Here is a 26738-nt window from a genome sequence, read left to right as displayed (position 1 = left end):
TCTCTGGTTGTGTACACGCCTGTTGTCTTCCTGTAGAAAATTTCTATCATTTTGGCCAAGTTGAAGTAGGTAAGAATCAAGATTTAAAAACAATTCTTTAATGTTATGTCACCACTAATTATGGGTTGGAATTTGGTTCTACATTTGTGGAGTTGCTAAATTTAACCTTAATATTATTTGTCTTTAATTTCCCTCCAGAAGATTATAAAGCATAGCTTTCAAATGTAGTGTCACTGATAGGTTCACATTTCTTGGTATATTACTTTTTTAATGTCATATTTTTAATTATTGTAATGAATATCTTCAAATCGACCGTTTTGTTCATTTACTAACATTTCTCTACACGATATGAACACATCAAATTTCTTTATAGTCAGCATCTTAATCGATTCAGTAAATCTTTATTGGACCCATGTATTTGATACTACATACAAAAACCCCCTTTCATCCATTATTAGAAAATTTAATGTTTTTTTTGTCAATATTGTTATATTTTCCATGACATGACATCATAAGCAGCCTCCTATTAACACTTGATGTGAACTGAGAAAATTAATCTAGGTTTAAACCAAAGCTTACAACAAAAAATGTTAGTAGCTAATTTTGCCACACAGCTACCCATTATTACAAACTAAGGGAAGTAATTTTTGAAAAAAAAAATTGTTAGAGCTTGCAGTATCACTTTGATGTTAATAAATAACGGCAATTCTCTGTTTCATGTTATGTATGGTAGTGGTATGGCAGCTCCTTCAATATTTCAACACACTGAGATATCTTCTATTTGAATACTTCTTTGCTTAAAGTTATTGTGATACAAAAATACAGCGAAAATATAAAAAATTGGTGGAGTTTCAACCAGTGATAGTTTTGGAACAAAGATGACAGAGACATGAAGTATATGTGAAAATAAAATGAAACTCTTCAAAAATTTTAACTGTTCAGTAGATTTTAATTTCTTTAGTTGCCTCCATTGTACTGGAGAATGTAATTTTTGGTATTTCATACCTTCTAACATATCCAGCAAGGTTCCTATTTCTTATAAAAAAAAAGAAGGATAACTCTCTCATCCAATTGTGTAACATATATGAACTTGTGGGCTGTCACATTGATGTTCCATAATGCTAACAAAGCTTCATTACTGAAAATGTACTCATTTAAAAACTCCCCACCATGAGTACCTTATCTTCTACAGTAAATATAATCACTTAATTTTTTTCTATGGATAAATAAATTTTTAGTAATACCTTTATTACGTAAGTAACAAAGTGTAGTATTTTTAAAACATTGTGAAAATTCTTTTTAAAACGTTTAAATCCACAGAACACTTCTGCGCTGATGGTTTTCAGGCTGTGCAAATAATTTTTTGTACAGCTTCAACAGTCTTGTCAGACACTGATGGTCGTCTTGGACATGACTGCTTTAGTTGCCCGTTTCACAGAGTTGTTTGTTCCATCGACTGACTGTTATTTTTATGAGGTCTTCATTGAACACACATCAGTATTCATGCCTTACAAACCAATTCAAATTTAGCTAAATTGGAATCGGTTACAAAACCCATTTAATTTTTCTTTATATTGTAATTATGGTGATTAATGAGCTTCATGTAGCTATTGACCTTGTAACAATATGTATGTGCTGATTCTACAAATTGTTTACATATTGAAACTGGACAGTTTCCCTTGATTTTGTTCCAAAACTGATTGTTTGAAACCTTACAATTTTTTATAAATTGAAATAAATCAATCCAGAAATGACAGGAAAAATAATAAAAAAATCTGAAGAGGAGAAGAGCCAAGGTAGAAAGAAAAGTGTTTTTATCAGTCTTATAATAATTCAGAGAAAAAAGTGTGGAAAACTGAGAAATAAGTAGTAGTATTATTAATATACATGGAGAAACATTAAAAATAAAAAATTTGTTGTAAAAAAAAAACTACAAAATCTAAAAACTGGTTATACAGGTGGCACAGAGAATCAGGAAATTAAAATTTGATGTTGGCAGCCCTGTAGGTATACCATAAGTGGGAGAAAGATGTTAAACTGTAGAGCAGTAATGGACATTTAATTATGATGGTTTAATTGAAATGGTGAAGAGCACGCAATTGTGTAAGGGTGTTACTAACATGGTGACAGTGTGACAGCTGCAAAAAGAGTATTCCAGTGACACTATGAGATCCTACTTTGCGGTCAAGTTCCTTCTTCACACACAATCAAAATTTGGGTTCATAATTTTGAAGAAATTGATTCAGCTTTGAAAAAAATGTAGTGTATTTGTATTGTAGTTACATATGCCAGAAAACATTAATGATATGAAAGCTATAGTGGTAAGAAGTCCTCCACGTTCGGTGTGGTAAATTGCCGCAACATTGGAGCTCAGACGTCGGAGCATGCAAAAAATACTCCATAACCTAAAATTTCATCCTTACAAGATTCAAATTCTCCAAAAGCTTAAACCTAACGATTGTTTATTGTGTTTGTAATTTTGTGAAAACCTGTTGTCTGAAATCAATGAGGATGCTAACTTTATTGAAAATCTTTGGATGTCAGATGAAGCCCATTTTCACTTAAGTGGATACATGAACAAGCAGAACTTTCATTACTGGGCACAAACAAATCCTACTCAGTTTCACTTGTGTCACTTTGTGTAATGCGTTACACAGCGCTGTAACGCATTATGTCGACATGCTTGAGACATTTTTTGCTCCTAGGCTCCACTCTCTTCCAAATCTTACTTTCAACAAATCTAGTTTTAACAGGACGGAGCCACCTCACATACTGCCTGGCAGTCTATGGCAGCAGTGAGATGTTTGTTTGGGATCACATAATTTCAAGGACTGCTAACATCACTTGGCCACCCTGGTCTCCAGACCTTTCAGTCTATGACTTCTTTTTATAGGAACATCTGAAGATCATTGAGTACCAGACTAGACCAAGAAACCTTGCCCAGCTCAAAACAGATTGAAGAGGAAATTGCTACTCTCCCAGAGAACACATTGCACTGCACTATGCAAAATTTTCAGAATCAACTTACTGAATGTGTATGCAAAAATGGGTAGCACTTAAGTGAAGTAATTTTTAAAAAGTAATGTATATTGAAATTTCCACTCTTGTAGAACATATTTTCAACATCAAATAAAGGTTAGTAACTTACTTCATTTTTTCTAATTATTTAACATTTCTGTGCGCCACTCTACAATGTTCTATACAACCTTATAAAGAACTTAGAACAATTAGCAGTAACCCAACGACTAACAACCCACCATTTTATTCAAAAGTGGTACCAAAATGCTACATGGTTCCATGTTATATAGCAAAAAAAGTGTTAAGCTATCAGACAAAAATTAGTGATCAAAATTTATATCCTTTTGTTAGAATGGATAAACACCATCGGTAATTTATGTAATAACACCATCGTTGGAAGTCAGGCTGAAGATTTTATAATTATCCAATGCTATTGGATACTTCCATATGCCTTAAGAATTACTTATGTAAGTGATATACCCTTTTGGTTATATCTGATCTCAGATGGCTCATCATTTTCTAGAGAAAAAGTAATTTTTGTTGAAACATGTAAGTTTGTAAATTCAAAATCAGTGAGCGGTAATAATAAAAATGCTCTAATCTCCTGAAGATTTATGACCAATATTAATTCCCTCGAGGGAGTTTAAGCTTTCTTTGGAAAGCTATTGTTTCCCATATTTTTTATCCCATTTCCAGTTCTATGAGTGTTGGTCTTACTATTAGTCTATGCTAGAGTGCCAAGATTGAAGGCAAATGCTATCACATAAAATTACAACTACAAATTCCTTGTAAAATGCAATTTATAATTATAAAAGGAATGAAAATATAATTTATGTAGTGAAAGAGTAATAAAACATTGTCTGCTTTTCAAATCAAAGTACATATACATTTAGTTCTCAAGCAGCAGTCATTTAACATCTATATTTGCATGTAAATTAAGTTCTTTTATTTTTATCTTAATTTTATATTTAAGTGAGTGTATTCCCATTTATTTTTTTCAATATGCTAGGAAATTAAAAAAGAAAATTCCAGCTTTTGTTTTATTGTTTCAGATTTTGACTGGTAATGATATGGGTTGGAAATTAGTCACATTAGATGAGAATAAGCATAGTGGCCTTGCACCTCCAATCTGTCAAACTATTTTGAGAACTGCCTCATTCAGATTAATTATGATGGGCGTTATATTGACTAATGGTTTGGTCACTGCAACAATGTACTTTAAACATGATGAACGCCCTCGGCATGTATTTTATGAAAAATATTATTATATTGAGGTAAGTAACTTTCATTTACATTTTTTCTATAAAATGTTTGGCTTTCACGTCATTCTTTAGAGTTAGTTCTATAGAAAAGTATTTATTAATATTTCTATTATAGTATACTGGTAATCGGTAGATTAATCTAAACATTACAAGCATTATTATGTTGTGCATTGCTGATTGCCAGTTTTGACAATAGCACTGTCTATTTTTTGTTAGTTTGCAATTGAATGAAAATTATATTTGTGAATATAAATGGAAATTTAGTTCCTGTTCATGTCATAAATGTGCTTAATAAATAATTTCTATATTCCAGTGGCTTTGTCACAGTTTTAACTACAAATTGTCTAATATTTGTATAAATTATTTTTCTTAGATCAGGATTAAAAATTCAGTATAAAATTATTCATTATAACGAAGTTTATATTCTATCAAATTGTTGTTTTTTGTAATCTTTATTATATTCTAAACAGGAAATTGATCCCAAAAAAACAGTCGCCATCACTTCCTGGTCGATGGAATCGTCTTTGCTTTTTTCGTAGCAGATTCACCCTTTGCAGACCACATTTTTATTTCATCTCAGGAGTGTAGGGGTGGATCCATGTTTCATCTACAGTTGTGAGTCGACACAAAAAATCTGACTTGTTTTGCTTAAAACTGCTTCAGCCGGGCCTTGGAAATGTTCATTCAAATGTGTTTTTGGTGCAAAGTGAGCAAAAATGGCACTCAATGCATGGATAGCTTACACATATCCAGTTGTTCAGTTAATATATGACAAACATGTTCTTTTTATACGCCCATAGCCTCTGCTATCTCTCTAACTGTAATTCATTGGTTATCCAGTACCATGTGATGAACTTTTTTGATGATATCTGTGGTGGTTGCAGTTTTTGGCCATTCTGAATGCTCATCATCCACCAAGGTATGACTTTGTTTAAATTCAGCTGCTCATCTTTTCACGGTGGCAAGTGATGAGACAGAGTCCCCATAAACAGCGTCCAACTCGGTTTTAATTTGAGTACGCGTTTTGCCTTTCAGTTGCAAGTATTTAATCATGGCACGATATTCAATTTTTTCCATTTTCACAATAACACTCACAATGACTTACCCAAACGATTATCAAACAACAGAGCATCCAAAATGATTGAAATTTTTGTGAGTACCTTTCAACGCATGCACGAATACATTCCGTAACTTTTGTTGACGAGTGCTGCTGCCATCTTCATGTTGAGGCTCAAATCTTTTCAGACAACCCTCATGTATACTAAATCGACAGACACAATCTAAATTCAACACACTTGTTTTTTATTGTATTCCAGATACATGTCTGCTTAACTAAAAGCTACCAGCAGTGTCAGTTAAAGCCAGGGCTGGTGCTCCTGTGAGAACACTACCACCAGTCACTAAAGATGGTTGCAAGAGTGACTTAAACTCTTTTGAAATTTTAAAATCCTGTATTTATTAAATTTTTTTGTTTAAAAAGTTAATTTTTTTAAATAATTTTAAGTGTCAATTTCTTTGGACAAAAAATGGAAACAATTGTTTATTGCATACTCTAATGGAAGATATACTCGTACACCAAAAGTAATTAAATTAAAATGGCTAAAATAGAGTGATTGGTTATTTTAATAATCCTGATCCGGATTTGCTTTCTATTTGATAATATTTAATGAAATTAAATAGTTGGTATTTAACAAAAAAGTAAAACGTGTTTGTTTTATTGTTTTTTAATCTTTTTTTCTGTGACCAAGTCAAGAATTATATGTTCCGTGTTACTTTATTTTAACTGAATGTCTTAATTAAAAGAAAACTTCTTCTGTATTTTTTAAATTTAAAAAGACATTACTTTTTGTCCGATAAAACAAAATCCTTTATTCTGATCAATACGTAGTAATATATTATACGGATCATATCAGCAGTTAGCAAGCATAGTAATCATGGATTAAAAGAAGGGGCTCCCCCAGCATTTGTCTGGATGGATGAAGGAAAAATATGATAAAAGCCTCATCAGAGCAAGATCACAAGATAAATTAATTATTAAATTAATTATTAATTATTAAGGGTACTTATGTATTATAGTAATGCCACTACTGTTGGAAGGCTATATATAATAGGTCTGTAAATTTATTATGGCTGTTGGAATCTGTTAGGAAGAAAGTAGAAACACAAAACTAGAAGTTAAATTATTTATTTAAATTAAACTAACCTAACCTACAAAAATCTAGCAGCTACCTCTTTGCTATGTGGGAGATCTCAAATTCTAGTGCACACATTTTACTTATAAGTTCACTGTTAACTTTAAATATTTTATTTTATTGTCTTACTGTAAGAAGTAGAATGTAGTTATATAACTCCCCACCAGTCGCAATGGTTACAACCTCCCAACAATAGTGACACCATTGTATACATAAGTACCAAAAAAATATTTTTGGTTAAAAGTCTATATTAATAATGTAAAAAATAAACACATGAAATAACATTAAATATGAGATTAAGCATATAAAATAACTACAAAATAAATCACAATTTAGAAAGATTTAATGAAAATTGTGAGCCACATTTATATACCTACTAAACAGAAGTGCAGAAAATTCAAGATTTTTTTCTTTTAAAGAGTTTTTAAAAATTGATCAACAAGGTAATAATATTGTTTTTGTAAAACAAAGTATTTAATTTTATTTTAAATAAATTGATAAAACATCTTTTAAATGGTCGTGGAAACATAAGCTCCTTTCTTGTATGCTGAAGTATTGTGTTTAGTTACATGAAAATGATAACAGTAATCAGGTTTGATAGAGGTATTTTTTTCCTTTCTTCCTTCAAGTAAGTATTCTTTTTTAGCAAAGATTGCTCATTCATAAATATAACCATAGTTAAGTTAACATTTTGATTTACTAAATATTACAAAAAAATCATTGCCCATTCAGTAGATGAAGGTCATATGAAAGTTTGGAAAAAATGTTGATGTTTATTTAATATGAGGGGTGGTGGATAAGTAATACACAGTTGCCTACAACAGGAAATAAAAACATAGTACAGATTGGCATATACTGACATCTTATTCAATATGACATTCCCCCTCTACAATATGCTAAGTCTCATTCAGTTCCATTTACTTGTTCTTTGACAGTAGTCATTGCCATGGATACAAGTAAGCCTAGTTTGTCATCTTGTTTTAAATAACATTTAGTGATTGGATTTGTAATGCCAAAAGTTGAATCCCAATTACGTTCTTCATTATACGAGGGTTATTTTTTTTCAAGGTCCGATCGGTCACAAAATTAAAACCACAGTGAAAATAAAAAATTTTTTTATTTGTAACAAGTACTTACATAGTTACGTTATTTCTCTACATAGTCGCTACTCCAATTTAGACATTTGTCATAGTGTGGTACATCATAGACCAGAGCCACCTGTGTTTCAGCCATGTTTCTATGCTGGTCTGCAGCTTGATGTCTGTGCCAAAATGTTGTCCTAGCCAGCGTTTCATGTGAGCAAAGAGGTGAAAATCAGATGGAGCCAAGTCCGGCCTGTATGGTGGGTGATCAAATACTTTCCAACGAAAACGCTGCAGTGTGCGGTCGAGCATTGTCATGGAGAAAGACAATGCCTGATGACAACATTCCTCTCCGCTTATTCTGAATTGCCCTTCGTAGACGTTGAAGAGTCACACAATATGAGGCTGCAGTGTTGGTCATGTCATGTTCCATGAATTCCACCAAGAAAACTCCATTTCAGTCCCAGAACACAGTAGCCATATACTTTCTGTTGGAGAAGATTCGTTTGAACTTCTTTGGTTTACTGGGAGAATGAGAATGCATCCACTGTTTGGATTGCTCTTTTGTTTCTTCAGTTTTGAAATGGACCCATGTCTCGTCCCCTGTGACAATTTGTTCAAAAAATCTTCTACTTCATTGTGGTAGCGCTGAAGAAACGTTAGGGAGGCATCCATTCTCATTGTTTTGTGATGGTCGGACAGCATGTTGGGAACCCATCTCGCACAGTTTGCGGTACTGAAGTCTCTCACTCACAATGGTGTAGAGAGCTGACCTTGAAATTTCAGGAAATAAATCCCTCAATAGAGAAATTGTAACCGTTGATTTTCTCAAATTGCCTCATCCACTTGCTCAACGAGATCATCGGTTGACACTCGCTTCCTTCCCTCACTGCCTGCTTTAAAGTTCCTGCACCATTATCGCACTTTGCTGTCACTCATGGAAGTTTCACCGTACACATTACTTATTCGTTGATGAATTTCAGCTGCATTACACCCCTCAGCCTGTAGAAATCGAATTACCACATGCACTTCACACTTGGCGGGAGATGGTATTGTTGTAGACATGTTTACGTGCTAGCTGCATGTTCAGAACTAAAGGAAATGATGCGGCGTGATTGAAGGCTATACTAGAGACGCTGCGCAACACATATGCGCAAAGGTTCATCCAATTTTTTCACGGGTTTTTATTTCACGACCGATCGGACCTTGAAAACAAAATAACCCTTGTTTACAGCTGTTTATGGTAATGAATTTGTTGTGGGATTAATGTGAATAGAAAACCAGTAACATGTTATGCATTGTAAGCTGGTAAAGTGAATATTAGGGATGATTCTCACAGTAAGTGAGCAGTTTCTATGACTGATGATAAGCATTAAGTGAACATTTAATTGATTCAAAGTGTCCATCACACAACCATGCATTGCTACCCAGCTAAGTATATTGTTAGTACAAGTAGAACACTTTTAGCAAGCAAATGGAAATCATTAAGAAAATCTGTTGCAATGGTGCTGCACAAATTCACAAAAGAAAAAAAAAGAAAAGAATTTTGTAAACAACTTCTGAGATATTATCATGAAGAAAGAAGACTTCATTTCATTATTTAATAGATGAAAGTTGGGTACATCATTTTGGTGTAAAAGAGAAAACTAAAAATATGGAATACTAGTTCACCAAATAGTAGTTTTAGTTTACCAAAATCAAGAAATTGATTTTGCCAGTGTTCTGTGATACCAAACACATATGGACAATGGGAGTTAGGACAACTGTGAATTCTGTATGTTACATAAAAACACTTGAGAATATGTTTATGCTATGTTTAAAATTCTTTGAATTCATAATCCTGCAATATGATTATGAATTCAGAAAATTTCATGTTCTGAGACAATTGTAAAGTTGAAATGTGAATACCTGTAGTGCTTATTGGATTTGGCATTCTGTGATTTTTACTTCGTCCTAAATTTAAATTGGAAACTCAAGGGCATTTGTTTCATTGTGAATGTTCGAGTAAATACTATTCATAGTGAAAGACGCAGTGACATCAAGGATGAGGAAAAACCATCAGAATTTTCACTGATGGAATGAGAAAATTGGTTGACCATTAGGAAAAATGTTTAACAATAAATTATGATCACATTTAATTGTAAAAATCTTAATTAATATAATCTAGTGTCATAACTTTTTCTCATTCAAATATCTCTTTCATTTGTGAGTTTTCACTTCCTCATTTAACTTAGTGACAGTTCTTAAATAATCTAAAAATAATAGCACTATTAGACATGAAGGGAAATTTACTAAGAGTTTTGCTGTTTGCTGTTTTGCTGTTGTAAGGCAGTCAATTACTCATTAGAAAAAACTAAGAAAAAAGAGACAAAAAGAACTAAAGGACTGGCCATAAAGTGAAAGCTTCATCCAGGAATTTGTAGCATATAATGTAAGTCCTTGACTAATGCTTAACATGCCCTCTTTATCATATTAAATTAGGACTTGTGAAACTATTCTGTGGAGACAGAACGGAGAACAATATGAAACAGAAAAGAAAAATTTAGGGACAAAATTTCCAGATAACAGTTAAAGTTAAAGAGACTTAGTTTTTGATCCACAGATCAGAAAACTGTTTTGTGATCTAAAGGAAGCTCAGCATGGAATTTACGCAAACCTATAGTGAAAGGTTTTTTTGGTAGTTAGAAATATAACAATTGTTGCCAGTTATTAGGTACATTTTGTTGAAGAATATGGAATACTCGGATGCAGGATGTCACTAAAAATAACTTTCCTTTATTATCATTTGCACTTTTTTCTGCAAACCTGGTTAGTGGAATTGATGAATAGGAGAGATTTCATAAAGATATTTAAAAAATGGAAGAAAGAGGGGATTTAATTGAGGTGAAAGATTATGATTGGTACCTGGAAAGAGAAAACACATGTTGCAAAAGAAATTATGAAGTGAAAGTAAAAAATATATATGAATAAAATACACAACATATTTTATTTTCTCTTCGAAATTAGTATACATAAGAAAATTTGTTTCAAAAATAATTGAAATTGTATAACCTAATATCAAAGTGATTATTAGTATTGAAGTTGTTACTTAATACTTTAGTAATTAAAGTGATCTGTTTAAAATTCATTGTACTGTTCCAACAGACATCAAACTAGTTAAAAATATATATAAAAATTTGTGTTTATAAAACCCAACAAAACGCTCAAATCTTTGCTAAATGTTTTCTAAATACAACATTATTTTTTTTTTATTTTTTAATGTTGTCTTTAGAACCAGCAACTCAAAACTAACAAAAGACCATATCATTTTTCCATGAAAAAAAATATATGAATCACAACAATCTCCTAAGTGCAATGAAGTTATAACAAAAAAGCTGGTAATCCTTAAGTTTGATATGTATTACATGTATTTTTTTCTTTTGTGAGCACTGAATACAATCGAAGACGTCTTTGGAAAAAAGTAAAATGAAATAAACAAGCAGGTTTTTTCTAAATGATTTTTTTTCTCTAAATACAATTGCATTTGGCATTTAAGATCAACTTTTTTCAGTTGTCATATGATTATCTTCATCATAAATTTAAGAAGAACATTTTCCCTCTTGCATTTATTAAACAAAATTGTCAGCAGAAGTGGAAAAACGTTCAGTTTATGAAGCTTCATTTTCTATGTTACATGAAACTGATTACATATGTAACATTTCTAGTTTTTCATGAAATTAAACAATAAAATTTAGTTATTTGAAAAGAACCGTCCTGTCATTTGTGAGGTCTAAATTAATATAAAAACTTACAAATAATGCAAACACTGTGAAAATTAAAATGCGCTTAAAAGATGAGTAAAGAAATATTTACTTGAAATATATTCAATTCAATTCAACTGTTGATGTCCTTTTCTCAACCTTATCTGTAATAATGAATTTAAATAATAAGGTTATGTTACTTCTGTGCTTGTTTCTATGCTTCTTTGGAATCTGTAGAATTTATTTATAAAATAAAAATTAAAGAAGAAACTGAAACTGTTTTGAAAGGAGTCTCTAAAAAGAAAATGTAAAGTAGAATTAGTATACAAATCAATTTCTGTATTATCTTAGCAGTTTTATTAGTTAGAAATATTGTTAAAAAAAAAATTTTCTCTTGGTTTCTAATTAAACGTATTCATTAATGTAGTCTTATAATTTTCAGGTTGCATTCACAATTTTTCTTGATCTTGAAGCACTGTTTAAAATATGGTGTCTAGGGTTTCGAGGCTATTTTAAACATTCATATCATAAATTTGAATTGCTCCTTACAATTGGTACAACGCTTCATATCATACCAACATTATATTTATCTGGTCTAACATATTTTCAGGTAAGGCTTATTCACATTATCCTTTCAGATGTGACCCAGTCACAATACCTTCTTTCCTCAACTTCAGAGTGATTTAAATAGAATACATCAATAACTGATAATCACACATTTTTAATAATGTCTCGTTCACATAAATTTCCACAATACAGTATTTTATTCTGTCTGTATAATTTTATTCAACATATTTAGTATGTTAGAATTAATAATTATAATTATTAATATATGTTATAATTATTAATTTTTGTTAATAATTATTAACAAAAATCACTTATAAACAAGCCAAAGTAGCAAGCTTAATATAAATTTATCAATTTATGTGTTAAGTATTGTTACATGTAAAAATTGATAGTTGCCATGATCCACCAACCTAGCTTTTATAAATTATTATAAATAATTCACCATCTTTAAAGCGCACCTGTTCTTTCGTAAGTGTATTTATATCTATAAATATCAACAAAAAACTGCAAATATTTTATTTAAAAATATTCCAGTTCATTATTATTAATTGCGAGTACTTTTAGATTATTTTTTATATTTTTTTTATTGCTCATCCATGTATAATGAGGTGGTTAGCAACATTAATTTTTTTTCTTTTCAGATACAAAAATAAAAGAAAAAACTTAAATTTTTCAAGATCTCTACCTGCTATTTAGTCTTGTAATGGAATTGCCTGAATTTATTTAATCTGCTTTGTTTTTTCTTTCATTCTTTTAAAATGGTTTCAATATTTTTATCTACTTTTTATTAATTTTGAACCTAATTCTTTTGAGCTAATTAAGAGTGAATTCTTAATTAATTCTTAAATATTTAATTTATTAAGAATTAATGAATATTGTAATTCTTTAACTCTTAAGTAATTTAAGAGTTAATTTTTTTTTGTGTTAGTTCATAACACAATGGAAAACTTCCTTCTCCTAGAGGCAGTTCCTCCGTCTCGTCTTCCTTGGATGAGTGCTATGGGAATTGGGTCTGTTGCTACCTTGGTTCCAACTGTGGCATCATGCTGACATCTTATAATATCCAACAGTAGTCACTTTTTTAGTGAAGCTCATTGGGGTAGCAAACCCTCTCTGCTGTGGAACTGTCAAAGGATTACGTTTCCTACCTGGAAAGTCACACAAAAAGCCTAGGTAACTGTTAAAATGCCTACTTAACGTAGACAGAGGCAACCTCTTATTTCTCATTTAATCTAATCTAGTCTGTAATTTCCAACAATTATCCCTTGCTTTTCTTATGCTATAGCTTTTCAGTCTCTCATTGCTGTAAAATCCTAACCACATTTTACATACTTTGGTTTAATACTTCACACACTGTTTGCATTTCATATCCCATATTCTACTTACCTGTATGCCCTGTACCTCCCTTTGTTATTTCCTTGTACTCTTTATATAATTATAATATGCATAATATATTATGTTTAAAATTAATATTTATGCTAATTGCCTAATAAATAAATTGATTATGTTGATGAAGATGAATAATGTTATAAATTATAAAATAATACTTCATGTTGTGTCAATTGTTAATAAAAAAAATGCAACTTACAATAATAAGTATAATCGTCTTAGAATATTAATAAATACTGTTATAAGATATAATATTTATTATTATTATTATAAACATTGTGTGTATTGTATAAAGTGTATGAACTGTAATAATTCATTTTAATAAAAAAGCACTAATAAATATATAAATTAATCACTAATTAATTATTGGTTCTGGGAAAATGTTGAAAAAATATACTATTACAATTATATGATATTAAAATCCAAGGATTTTTTTCGTTATTCAATGGATAATGTATTAAAAAACATTTCTACACGATTTAGAGCTTTGAAAACTAGGGGTAAATATTAACTGGTTATAAAATGTATACCTTTGTGTTGGAAGTGTGATTAATGCTTATTTTAAAAAAAGAATGAGATTTTTTCAAAGTTTATGAATATCCAGTCTGACGAGTACAATTTTGATGATGAGTTTTGTCCAGCATACTAAATGTTAACGCTGAAAAAAATCTTTTTTTCCTATTTTGTTTTTAAAAAAAATTATTTTGATTAAATTTCAACTTTTTGAAGTCTTAAAAAGAGCCCTTTTTAAGATTATATTACCCCATTGCTATGTCCCATGACCTGGAGGAATTTCTTTGTTGCACAATTAATTAAATTTTATATAAAAATAAATTTGTTATAATTTGATGTGAAAATACTAAAATAAAATATAAAAATCTAATTTAAATTCTCTTCTAAGGGAAAACAATTATCTTTAATTTTTGAAAATTTTAACATCAACTATTGTAATATTAAATAATTAAAATGAATAAAAAAATAAGTATGTAAAAGTTAACAGGAATTACTCGTGAAATGATGTATTTTTTTATTACATTAATTTATTAATTTTAAAAGACCATGCATAGATAAAACAACAGGCTAAATAAACTCAATTTTTCCCCAAGATAATTGCTTTTGAAAAAATTATATATACTGAAACTTAACATGAAAATAAATAGCGAGTGACATGACTTATCGAATCACATGATCCAGTTGAATATGACTCATAAATGTGACATATTTAATATTAACATTGATGATGCTTTTGTTTACAGAACATCTTGCTACTTTTTTCTTATTTATTTTATGAGTTACTTATCTTCATGAATAAAATGAAAGTTTAAATGCACTTCATGATATTAATAATTTATATTAAAAACTAGTTTTATCATAAATAGCTTCTTCTATACTAAATAGTTTAGTATGGAATCTCTACATTTCAAATTAAAGTGAATAAATTACTTATTTTCTAACTGCAAATACCTAAATTTTGATAGCATTCACAAAGTTATTAATATAAATAAATAAAATAAAAATTAAAAAAAAAACATATATATATATATATATATATATATATATATATATATATATATATATATATTAGTTAGTTACTAAAGTAACTTAACTACCTTAATGCTAGTCATAGATAATTAATGTCACTTGATACAAATTTATTTACCTTCATGTACTAAGATATACATTTCAAAGTTTGAGGAGTGGCAGTCCTTAAAAAATAAATGCTCCCAGTACCCATACCTGTTGAAAAAAATTACAAAAGCTAATTCATACAAAGACAAACTAGAACAAAAAAAAAATTCTAAAAACTGAAACTAATCAGCCCTGCATATTTTGACAAATTTACATTTAAATATATTATAAGATTAATTTTATCATTTTTTACTCGTTTTACAAATGTAGATGGAAAAAACAAATACATCGACTTAATAATGAACTAATAGGGTTTATTAAATAAAAAATCATAAATAATGCCAAAAGAAGGTTCTCACAACTGGCAAAGAAACTGTAAATTGTTTTACCTTCCCGGTGTAGCATTCCATCTCAGCTTTTCATTCAGAAGATCCTGGTTATGCTTGGAATTTTTGATAAGCTACAAAATATTATTCTGGATTGTTTATTTTACAAGAAACATACAACAACAATTGTTCACTTAAACAAATCTTGTATTTGGAATGGATGGAGATTGAATTGTGTTATATGACTTAAAAAACTTACAATTTCTTTCCCATTACTACAAAAAAGAGTAGCCTATTAACCCAGAAATAATAATATTGTCATTGTGAAGTTTTACTTTCGAAAAAAAAAACAATAAATGTCTTTTTAATGACTTACTCCAATTAAAAGTTTTGGGTCATGTTACATAAGATTAAGTAAGATTTCCACAACTTATTCCCAAACACAAGCACTTAGCTTACGTAATGAGATATTCCCATGTATAAAATTAAAACTAATACTATTTACCCGATCAAGAAAACATATAATAATTTTCCATGATGATAGATATACCCTGGCTTTAAATAGTGTAGAAAACACAGTTTCTATTCATTATCTGGAATTACAGTAAGATATGTATGTATGAGATATATATATATTTTTTAATCAATAGTTTCCCGTGGAAAAATAAACTGATATTTTAATGTGTTTTTAAATGACATGAATGAATGTTACATAATTATTATTTATTAAATTTAAGTTAAATAAATAGAATTGAATGTAGATTTACATTGTAAAAGAACAAAAAAATATATATGTATTTATTACAAAACTTTATTATTGTGTTACGCATTATTTTGAATGAGTTATATGATAATAATATAATGTTAAGGAATTATTCAATTTATAAATTACTTATGTATATGTATATATGCATTAATATAAATAACATTGCTTTATATGGTGTGAATATTTTAAAGATATTAAGTTCATAGGAAAGTAAAAATAATTACAAAATTAATAGTATTTTTAATGAACAGAATATTACTATTATTATTGCAATGTGTAACAATAAAATTATAACGATGAAGTTATTGTATAGTTAACATTTATCAACTAGTATAAAACAATATAATAAATATCATAATAGTAGATGCTAGATTGTCATAAATAAGTTGTATTTACTTTCTTATTTATTTACATTATCTTTTTCCTTGCGGCCTCATCTACCCATTATAATCACTTTATTCTGTATTTATAAATTGTTTCTACTTTCAGTTTCTTTTTGTCTAAAATTTTTTTCAAAATATTTATTACATTGTTAGCACTAGTTACGCTGTTGTTTTATTTCAGGTTCAAATACAGCTCAGATAGATTGAAATTTCCTTTTAATGGACATTACGTGAAAAGAGATGATTTTTGATAGACATGTGTTTTCATCGATTAGTCTACTTATACTGTTTTGTACTGAAGTACGTTACTAATAACGCTAAATAAACCTCCAGTTTTTACAATTTCCCTATAATTAGTTACAGGAAAATCTTATAACAAATTTCTAAAAACCAAATAGAGTAAACTTTATTTTAATTTAAAATGAAATTTTATATTATTTAAGAATGAATTATAATAATATTTAGTAAGGAATTAAGTTAATAATTTATTTATTTTTCATAAAATTAGTATAGCGCTCCTCAATTTTGCACAGATTCAAATATATTGCAAGTAAATTAAATATCCATATTTTTTTATATGGAATGTTTTAACTTTTGTCATATTAAAAAATGTTGTTTTGTAGAATCGCATAGAAAAACATAAAAAAAGACAAATCAAAATCGCTTTGAAAAAAAAATGTTAAAAATATCTTTGTATACAAGAGGAAGATATAGAAATAGTAAATAAAGAATATTATTTTGGTTTGTTAGAATAGATAAATAATGTTAATAAATTAAGATTCACTTTATGAACTGAGTTTTACATAACTTTTACAATGGAACGGATGTATATTCTTAGTGACCTGTGATTTTTGTGTTTTTCATAACAGACAGGATAATGCATTATTTATTTTTAAAACATAATAAAAGCAAAGAAATATTAACAATTTAGAAAAACTTTGAAAGGTATATGTGCTTCATGATTTTTCTTGTAAATTTTTTTACTGAATTCATTACAGGCAATGAACATGTCAAAATTTTTACATTAAGCGAGAAAAAAATTAAAAATTTTTCTTTAGCCACAGTCCAATTCTAATCAACAGCAAACCGTACTGCAGGGTTCATTCAAAAATATTTAGCAGCGACTTTAATATTAATGAATTTGTAACTTGATCCATGGGCTTAGAAAATTTTAAAATCGATTGAAATATTACAAATTTCTAAAAACCAAATAAATTATCTATTAATTTAAATTGAAAATAAAGTATACTATTTAAAGAGTAAATTATAATTTAGTTATGAATTAAATAATTAAATTTATTTATACATTTTTATATAAGCTTTCCCAAAATCAGTTATAAATTACTCTTGTAATTGTTACATGAAATTAGTTTTGCATTCTGCTGTTTTATAATTTCATATTATTAGTCTTTTTGTTACTAAGACCGGAGGAACTTATGTACTGCTAAAAAAATTAACTTTACAAATACGTAGCTGTTTGTACTACACTACTAAAAAGTGAAATATACAATTATATAGAGGATTTTCTACCATTTTATAATCATAGTTGATATAAATTTCTATAATTCAATGAAATGTGAAGGATTATGTAGTTTTCTTTTTTCAAGTTTTCAGTTTTTTATCAATTATTAACGTTCACAAAAAATAATTTTTCTTCACTTAGTTGGCTTGAAACCATTAAGAAATTATCAAATATAATGCTGACTGTAATATGAATTAACTAATTTTACTAATTTCACATTTATACCTCGTTAAAGAATAGATAAAGTTTAAAACTTACAGAAAAACCTGAGCAGTATTTAACAGTTATAATTTATTTTGTTGTTACAATTATAAAATTTTAAAATATATAAATTAAGAAAATAATAATGCATTTACTTTAAAGTATTTAAATGATTTTATGAAAATTGTTAACCATAATTTTATAATAATTTTTGTTTTATAATTGCATTGTAGTTTTCAAAATTTTTTTAACTATATATTTGATGTACTTACAACAACTATGCGTACCCGTTTACTTACCAATCTAATTTATCTCTATGTACCTTTAATAATTGCAATTCCTGCCCGTTAGTTACATTTACGAAAAGTAATAAATTATTTTATTACCTTATGATTATAAATAAAATTCTTTATTATGTAAAATATAATTTTAAGTGTGTCAAAATATGATTAATAATGTGAATACCAACTAGATAATGAGTTATATATATTGTTAATAAAAAAATAAATATTATAAATGTACTAAATACATCATTAAAAATAAATTATTTTAAACAAACAGTACATATTTTTTTCAGCATATGGTTTTTACTGCTGAGGAAACCTCAAAGTATTTCATTGTGAAAATCCAGACCCTTGTTAAATTCTTCTGTCTGGAAATTTGTGATTTTTATGGACAAAAGGACTTCTTGTAAATATATTCAGAAAATATCTTTCTGATTACAGCTGCAAGATTAGTAACGGCATACTGTAGAGTATGTCTGAGAAGTCCCCATACTGCTAGACAAACGTGCAAATGAACTTCATATATATTTTGAATATTTTTGTACATTTGTAGTTATGAATTACTTATTCACTGGATCTATGCTAGGATATCATCATGCTGAACATAAGAGCTATGCATCTCCACATTATCCTCAAAATGTCGCGAAGCATCTCAGCTATTATAATTCAAAATGCTTCCTCCAAACTGTTCGGCCATCCTTAAATTGTTCCGTATCGACACATTGAAATATATAGGGCTTGATTTTTCACCACAATGAGTGTTTGATGTGATAGCGTTGAATCTTTATGATGGCTATTGCACTGAATAAAGATAATAATTAAAAGGTTTACATGGTGTTCTGTTTTTATGCAATTAAATTTCTAGGTACCCTAGCAGCATATGAAATTTCAGCTCCATACAATTAACCATTCCTGAAAAATAAATTTATGTTAAAAATACAAAATGGTGGAGAGCTGGTAAACTAAGCATTTGCGATTTATGTTGACTTAGAAGTTTTCTTTATTTTAATTTGGGGGATCATTTCCTGAATTCTTGAAACGATTTTTATAAACAACTGTATATAGAGGTGTACCACAAAGTCCTTCCGGGACTTTCATAACCTATTGTACTTGTGAAAATAATGGGTTCATGTAAACATAGTCCTAAAATGCTCCATTTATGAGTTACGGCTAGTGAAAGATTTCACTCGGATTTCAACTACCACAGTGAAATGAGATTGTACTGAAATTTTTAGGATATTAATTAAGAGACAATTAATGATTTCTTATGGTTTTTGACCTGAAAAATTGAATTAAATAGGTTCCAGAACTGTCTCTGCACTATTTTTTGAGAAATCTGGGGTGAAAACCAATAAATTAGGTAAAAATACCCTGTTTTTTTAATGTTTTAACATACAATAACTTTGTTAAATGGATAATAAATACAAAACTTATATAGAATTTAATTCTGGACAAAATTGTGCAAGATAGGTTGAATAAAACAAAGAAAAGTTAGAAAATTTCAAATTTTATTTAGAAATGGTACACTAGACCAAAGTGCATTGTATGTACCAGTTTATAATAAAAGTTAAAAAATGAGCCCGCTATTTTCAACACATTTCTTGTCACGCTTCTGTTGCTCTTTTTAGTTCTTCAGGGTTGTCCTTAAGTTGCTCAGCCACATCCACAATGCAGGCAATTAATTAATTTCCCATGAGAATGTATTTTATTTGTTTTGTTTACAATATTTTCCATTCATTCCACATGCAAAAATCTAAAGGTTTTAGATCAGATGATCATGGTGTCCAGGAATGTGGACCTCCACAACCATCCATTTCTCAGGGAAATGATGATTTAAGTGAGTGGAAACAGTGCAAGAGAAGTGGGGAGATGCACCATTGTTCTGGAATCTTCAAGCAGCTGTGGCAATTCTTGAAGAAAGTGCAAGCAGACCTAAGCATTTAAGTGGCTAGGTAAAATGAACGGTCCAAACAGCTGATTGCGAAGAAGACCAAACCATACACTGATGCTAAATCAGTGTTGAAACCTTCTTTCTGCCATTTCATAAGAATTTACTTCTGCATGTGAAAGTTGTTGATGCCATTTCAAGTGAAATTTGTCTCGTTTGTAAAGAAAAAAACAATTGTAGAATTGACAATTTGTATTCCACCAGCTGCAGAACTCCAAGCAAAGCAGACCAACTCCTGAGTGTTTTTTGATAAAGATAAAACTTGTTTTAAGTATCCTCCAGACATCATGTACTGATTCCTGGACTATATCAGTAATGATTTCCTCATAACAGTATTATGTTGGACAGATTGTTTGTAGTTGGTATGAATATGAGGTAGTGAACTGTTTCCCGAAGATTGCGAAAAATTTAATTAATTATTTTGGGATCTGGAATCATGCGATTTGGAATTTAATGTATTTCATACATTACTGCAGCAGCTGTAGCATTACCATTATTACACACACCCAAAATTAATACCTTATCAGCATATTTCTCTGTTGTACGTAAGTACGGCATTACCTCAATGGCAACCTGATTACTTAAAACTAAAATTCATAGTAAACCTTTGCTAATGACAGCTCAGTTCACAGTACCTGATATTCTTAATGTACCTAACAAAATGATTTTAACACAAATACAATATTGTATTGTGCATTGTTGATCAGCTGTTATTTTATTACCAATTTTGAAATAATTTTTCAAATAATTTATTGCATTTCTATCATTTATAAAAAAATTATCTTAGTAATTATGGTTGCAGTTTTATTTCCAGTCTATTTAAATTTTTTAACAGCATAATTTGTTTTCACAAATTTTTCTCATTACCAAAAAGAATTTGATTTTTGTTTATTACCCATTTAACAAAGTTATTGTATGTCAAATATAAAAAACTGGAGTTTTTACCCCAGTTTATTAGTTTTCACCCCAGATTTCTCAAAATCTACTGCAGACACAGTTCTGGGGCTTATTTTATTCGATTTTTCAGGTCAAAAACTATAAAAAGTGACTAATTCTGCCCCTCAATTAACATCCTAAAAATTTTAGTATGACTTACATTTTTTTCCTAGGCAAAAAACACTTTCGTGTTATCACCCAGACATGATAAAAATACATCTAAAAAGAAAAAGCCTGTAATGTACGCTAATGCAAAATAAAATCACAAAGATATATCACATTATACATCTCAATTAAAATAATAAAATTACCATCTACTTTACAAAAAATGACATAAATGGCTGAAACACACCACAGTAATTTCAAATATTTGAATATAAATGAATGGCCCTAAGAAATCATAAAGTATAACATAATTTAATTATCCCCTAGGATAGTTTGCATGTTACTCCCTAGTTTAAACTTGCAACGTAATGTCGCATAACACATACACTCCACAAGGTTGTGGTGCACTGTTAGCTGCAGCGAGTACAAAGGGGTGCATCTGTTTGTGTCATCAGTTACCCATGATCGACCTAGTGTGCCCTGTTCGCAAATGACAAGTAACTTCTTCTTGACTGTTATTTCTGCATGAGGAGCTCCAAGGTGATAAAATGTTCTTAATTCAATCAAGTTTATTGTTAATAGTAGCATCCCATTCACTCTGTCATTCATCATGAACCACCCTCTTCAGAGTACAGACAAGATCGTTACAAACAATGCAATTGGTCAAAGGAGACCGGAAACAAGCCTCTTTTGCCGCATTACCAGGGCACTCATTGCCTGAAATTCCAATATGACTCGGAATCCAGCAGAAGCTCACATTTGTATTACATCTATTCATTTGTGAAATAAGACAATGAATCTCATAGACTACAGGGTGTCTGGAGTACACATCACTAATCACCTGTAACGCATTCATAGAATCTGAGCAAACAAGTACATATCGAAGTGTTGGCCTAATTATATTTAAGACCTTAATAGCAAACAACTCTGCCATAAAAATGCTGGGGAGGCCAAGCATGTATTTTCTGTTGGCAACCACAAAAGCAGTTCATTTAACCAGGGTAGCTAAAATCTTTCACTAGCTGTAACTCACAAACAAAACATATTAGGATATATGTTTATGTCAACTTTTTCCATTATTTTCATAAGAAGTATAGATTATGAAAATATAGGGAGAACTTCACGATTCACCTTTTTTTAGCCTCCAAGATAACTATTAGGTATTGCTAGTGGATGAAATGAAATGACAATTTTGTAAATGCCATGCCTGACCGGAATTTGAACCCAGGACCTCCAGATGAAAGGCAGAGACACTCTCATGGAAGTCAGCATATATATATATATATATATATTATTTTTCTAAAATCAATCCTTTCAAGACCCACATCACCTCTGCACTAATAATCTAAATATATAATATAAATCAACTCAATCCACCCGAGTTCAGAAATAAGAAAACTTACCTTATTTTCTTTATAATTTTACGATGGTACTTTCATAGGATCTTGCAACATCAGTCGTATATAAAATGTGTATACCATTACATATTAAACACAAAAGATTAAAATTACATATACATTTGCAAAGACATATGAAGTCATTAAGTAAAATAAAATAAAATAAAAACATATAATAACCTGTACGTGGCTAGCCAAATATGAATACTGTGCTATTTGAATACATGAAAATTTCATGTATTATCTATGAAAGTGCTGCTATCTACTGCAGCTTTTATGAATATATTTCTTTTAATAATCTGTACGTAGGTTGATCAAGTTGAATCTTTGCTTATATTTATATAAACAAAATGTTTTTCCAAAATATCTAAATTTTTATTTATATTTCCTTTTTTAATTTCAAATATTCTTAAATCGGTATTAACATCAGAAGAAATAGTGTTTATTATTTATAAGGTGATCTGCCATATTAGGAAAGCCCAATTTTTTATTTTTATAATACCTAAAATGTTCATAAAATCTGGTTTTAAACACTATTGGTTTTACCAATATAAATATCCTCACAATCACTACCATTTTGTCTTATAAACCCCACATAAATTGTATAAATCAGTATTATTATTGTTTTTTTTAAATACACAATAATAATATTGTTAGCTTGTTGTTGTTAGTTTTTTATGCAGGTTTAAATTTATCCTTGTCATAAACTTTGATTATATTTTCAACAATACTATTGGTGTATGAATATTTTAAGTAAACATTATCAACCTTCTGTGTTATGTATCGGTTTCAAAATTATAGTATTATTAAGTTTTTATATTTGTTTTTTATATATATTATCGATTAACAAAGCATTGCATCCACTTTGAATTGCAGTTTGTTTTATAGTATTTATTTCTTTGTTTAATTTCTCTTTATTATTTTGCGTATAATAGAAAGCTCTATTAATCATATTTTGTATATATGTAAATTTTATGAGAACAAGGATAATTTGATTTTGTATAAATTGAGGTTTTATTGGCTATAGGATTCCTGTATTTTGAAACTTCAGTTGGATTATATTTGTTAACTTCAATACAAACATCTAGAAAATTGATTGTTTTGTTTATACCTTCAAGTAAATATTTAATTATAATAATATGAATTAAGTTTATTCAAAATTATGAGGTGTTCATTATTTATAACCGGATCTAAATGACAAAAACATCAACATAACAAGTCCATAATAAAACCTTATGTGTGTGAATAATGCCATAGGCAACTTTAATCTCAAAATATTGTAAGTACATCTCTGACATAATAGCAAATAAAGGAAATCCCATAGATAAGATATTTTCCTGTTTATAAAAATTTGTTATTAAATTCAAAGTAATTTTGTTGACATATGTTCCTCATAATAGTGATGCTGTTATCAATAAATTCAGGGTCTTCAGGATTATTTATTAATTTAATTTTTTTTATATGAATTGTTTTATCAAAAAGTACACTAGGATAAATGTTACTTATATATCATAACTCGCCACCCTAGTGTTCCTGCCAATTGTTAAGTTTTTTAATTTATTTACAAATTTGTACCCATTTTTTATGTTGTAACTGTAATGTAAATTCATTTTTATCCTAAGTATTTTATCTATAATTTTGGAATAATATAAGATGGAGCAGATGTAAAATCAATCAAAGGTCGCTTCTTGATCTTATATCTGTTCTATCTTATATTATTTCCAAAATTAAAGATAAAATCCTTTCGGATCACCTTATAAATAATAAACACTCTATTTCTGATGTTAATACTGATTTAGAAATTTAGATGCAGGATCCTGTAAAAGGACTATCATAAAATTATTAAGAAAAGAAAAATAATAAATAAAAAATTAGGTAAGAGTTTTCTTATTTCTGTACTTGGGTGGATTGAGTTAATTTATTTAATATATATATATATATATATATATATACGGTAGTCCAGAAAGTAACTTACGTTTGTGCCTAGTGTTTCATGCCATCTTGGCATCAAAACATTTCTACACTCAGTACGCATCAAGCTGTCGTAGTGTGTGGACTGTGATTTTTCTACTTTGTTCAGTAGTATAAAATGTTCATATACTGCGTGAACATACCATCTGATTTGGAAAGTCGAGAATTACAGCGTTCAAGTCCTAGTAAAAAGCCAGTTATTTTTACACGGATTTGAATACTGGATCGTGGATACCGGTGTTCTTTGGTGGTTGGGTTTCAATTAACCAGACATCTCAGGAATTGTAAAAGACTACAATTCATTTACACTCATACATATCATCCTCATTCATCCTCTGAAGAATTATCTAAACGGTAGTTACCGGAGGCTAAACAGGGAAAAAAAAGAAGAGATATGGTTAGTTGCAATTCTTTCCTTTGGGCTCTTTGAAGGATGAAGTTTATGAATCAAATGCCCAAACTATCAATGAACTGAAGGTGAAAATTCAGAAAGAAACTGACAGCATTGTCAACATCATTTTGCATCAGGTGATTATCAATTTGGTCACTAAATCACATAAGTGCATTGCTGCATAGGATGTTCACTTCAAACATCTTTTTTTAATATATTGTAAATATGTAAAATATTTCTAATGTAAATACAGAATTTAATTAAATTTACATATTCATTTCATTCATAAAATGTTACATGTCTCATTTGTGTTTATTCTCTAGTGTTAAGTATAGTATTAAGTTGCTCACTCTCTATGTGCATAACCACATAACCGTGCCAGGACACTGGTGTTATCATTTCTAATCCGCTGGATCTGTCATGAAGATCTAACAAATAGTCGCATGACAAATTCTGCATGATGTAGCAATTGTTAAGACAAGCTAAGCTTTTTGTAATGTATTGCACACTTAATTGAAGCAACAGTGCTCTTTAAATAAACAAATGACCAAGATTTTCAATAGTTTAATTGAAAATTCTTTCATGAAGAGCCATTTTACCAGCAAATTGTTAATTAAAATCGTGAAACTATGTAATGTATAAAACTTTTATAATGTTGATAAAATATACAATTCAGTGAAAAAAAATCCTGTCTTCAGCAAGAGTTGGTGGCACCTTTTTTTAATGGCTGTAATATTGAACCGACCATCAGAAAAGATTTTTTTTTTATCCTTTGACAAAAGGTAAAAAGTTATGAAATATACCTAAACATTAGATTTTTTTATAAAATCTGTAGATGAAATTATGGAACTTTGAAATAATACTAGTGGGAAAACAATTTACCATAATTTCTATTGGTTATCATCAAATAAATTGTAATGAATAAGAATAATGTAGAGAATATCATGTTTTTTAGTGTTGTAAAATTCAGTTTTTTTCTATCGAGTAGATTATATGATATAACTATGTAATAGAAAAACTTTTTATCTTTTGTTATAAATATTATAACATTTATCAGATTTTAATAACTTTGTTGAAGTCATTTGTATGTTTTCTGGGCATATTTACTGGGAAAATAACTGTATTTGTATTTTTTACAAATGTACATTGTATGGTATAACTAATTTACTTTTCAATATTTTCTATTTATTCTGAGGGTAAATTTACTTCAGAGAATTAACTGTTACCACACCCATAGCACCAGTGATCAAAGAATACTTTGTGTATATAAGTGAAGTGTGGCTGCCAGTGTGGTAGTGGTAGCTATGTTTCTCTTACTTTTTCCACAAGTTTATTTGCAACTCCATTTTCCAACTGTTTGTGTTTAATATTCCTGTAGTTCATGTATTTTTATGTTGAAGTATGTTGGGAGTATTGATGTTGATTAATACTTACTAAATGATTAACTAAATATCACAATCCATTTGAAATTGAAATTAATCTAAAATTGTTTTAATTATATTTAAATGTACACATTTTTTATACTACATGACCTTGAACATGCTTTGCATGTATTTTAATTTCAAAGATGAAATTATAGGTGAAAAAATACCACACTCATGTCTATAATTGAACTCAAGATTAAATGAT

The 26738-nt window shown here is 29.0% G+C and overlaps 1 protein-coding gene across 9 annotated transcripts in view; it reads left to right on the top strand.

The window, feature by feature from the left end:
- LOC142322262 (sodium leak channel NALCN-like) overlaps positions 1-26738 on the top strand; it is a 39835-nt gene that overhangs the window by 2908 nt on the left and 10189 nt on the right. For 3 of the 9 annotated variants that reach the window (XM_075361158.1, XM_075361157.1, XM_075361155.1), the window contains exons 2-4: positions 4071-4292; positions 11737-11904; positions 12790-13034. In XM_075361158.1, coding sequence (XP_075217273.1) covers positions 4071-4292; positions 11737-11904; positions 12790-12822 — 423 coding nt within the window. In that variant the 3' untranslated portion in view covers positions 12823-13034. Of the gene's footprint in view, positions 1-2893; positions 3136-4070; positions 4293-11736; positions 11905-12789; positions 14734-16535; positions 18627-26738 lie in introns of those variants that run through there. The other 6 variants (XM_075361152.1, XM_075361150.1, XM_075361154.1 and 3 more) reach the window with 5 other exon arrangements.

This window comes from Lycorma delicatula, chromosome 3, assembly GCF_047948215.1.
Source record: "Lycorma delicatula isolate Av1 chromosome 3, ASM4794821v1, whole genome shotgun sequence".
NCBI classification, from domain to species: Eukaryota; Metazoa; Arthropoda; class Insecta; order Hemiptera; family Fulgoridae; genus Lycorma; species Lycorma delicatula.
This window is presented reverse-complemented; position numbering and strand designations above follow the sequence as displayed.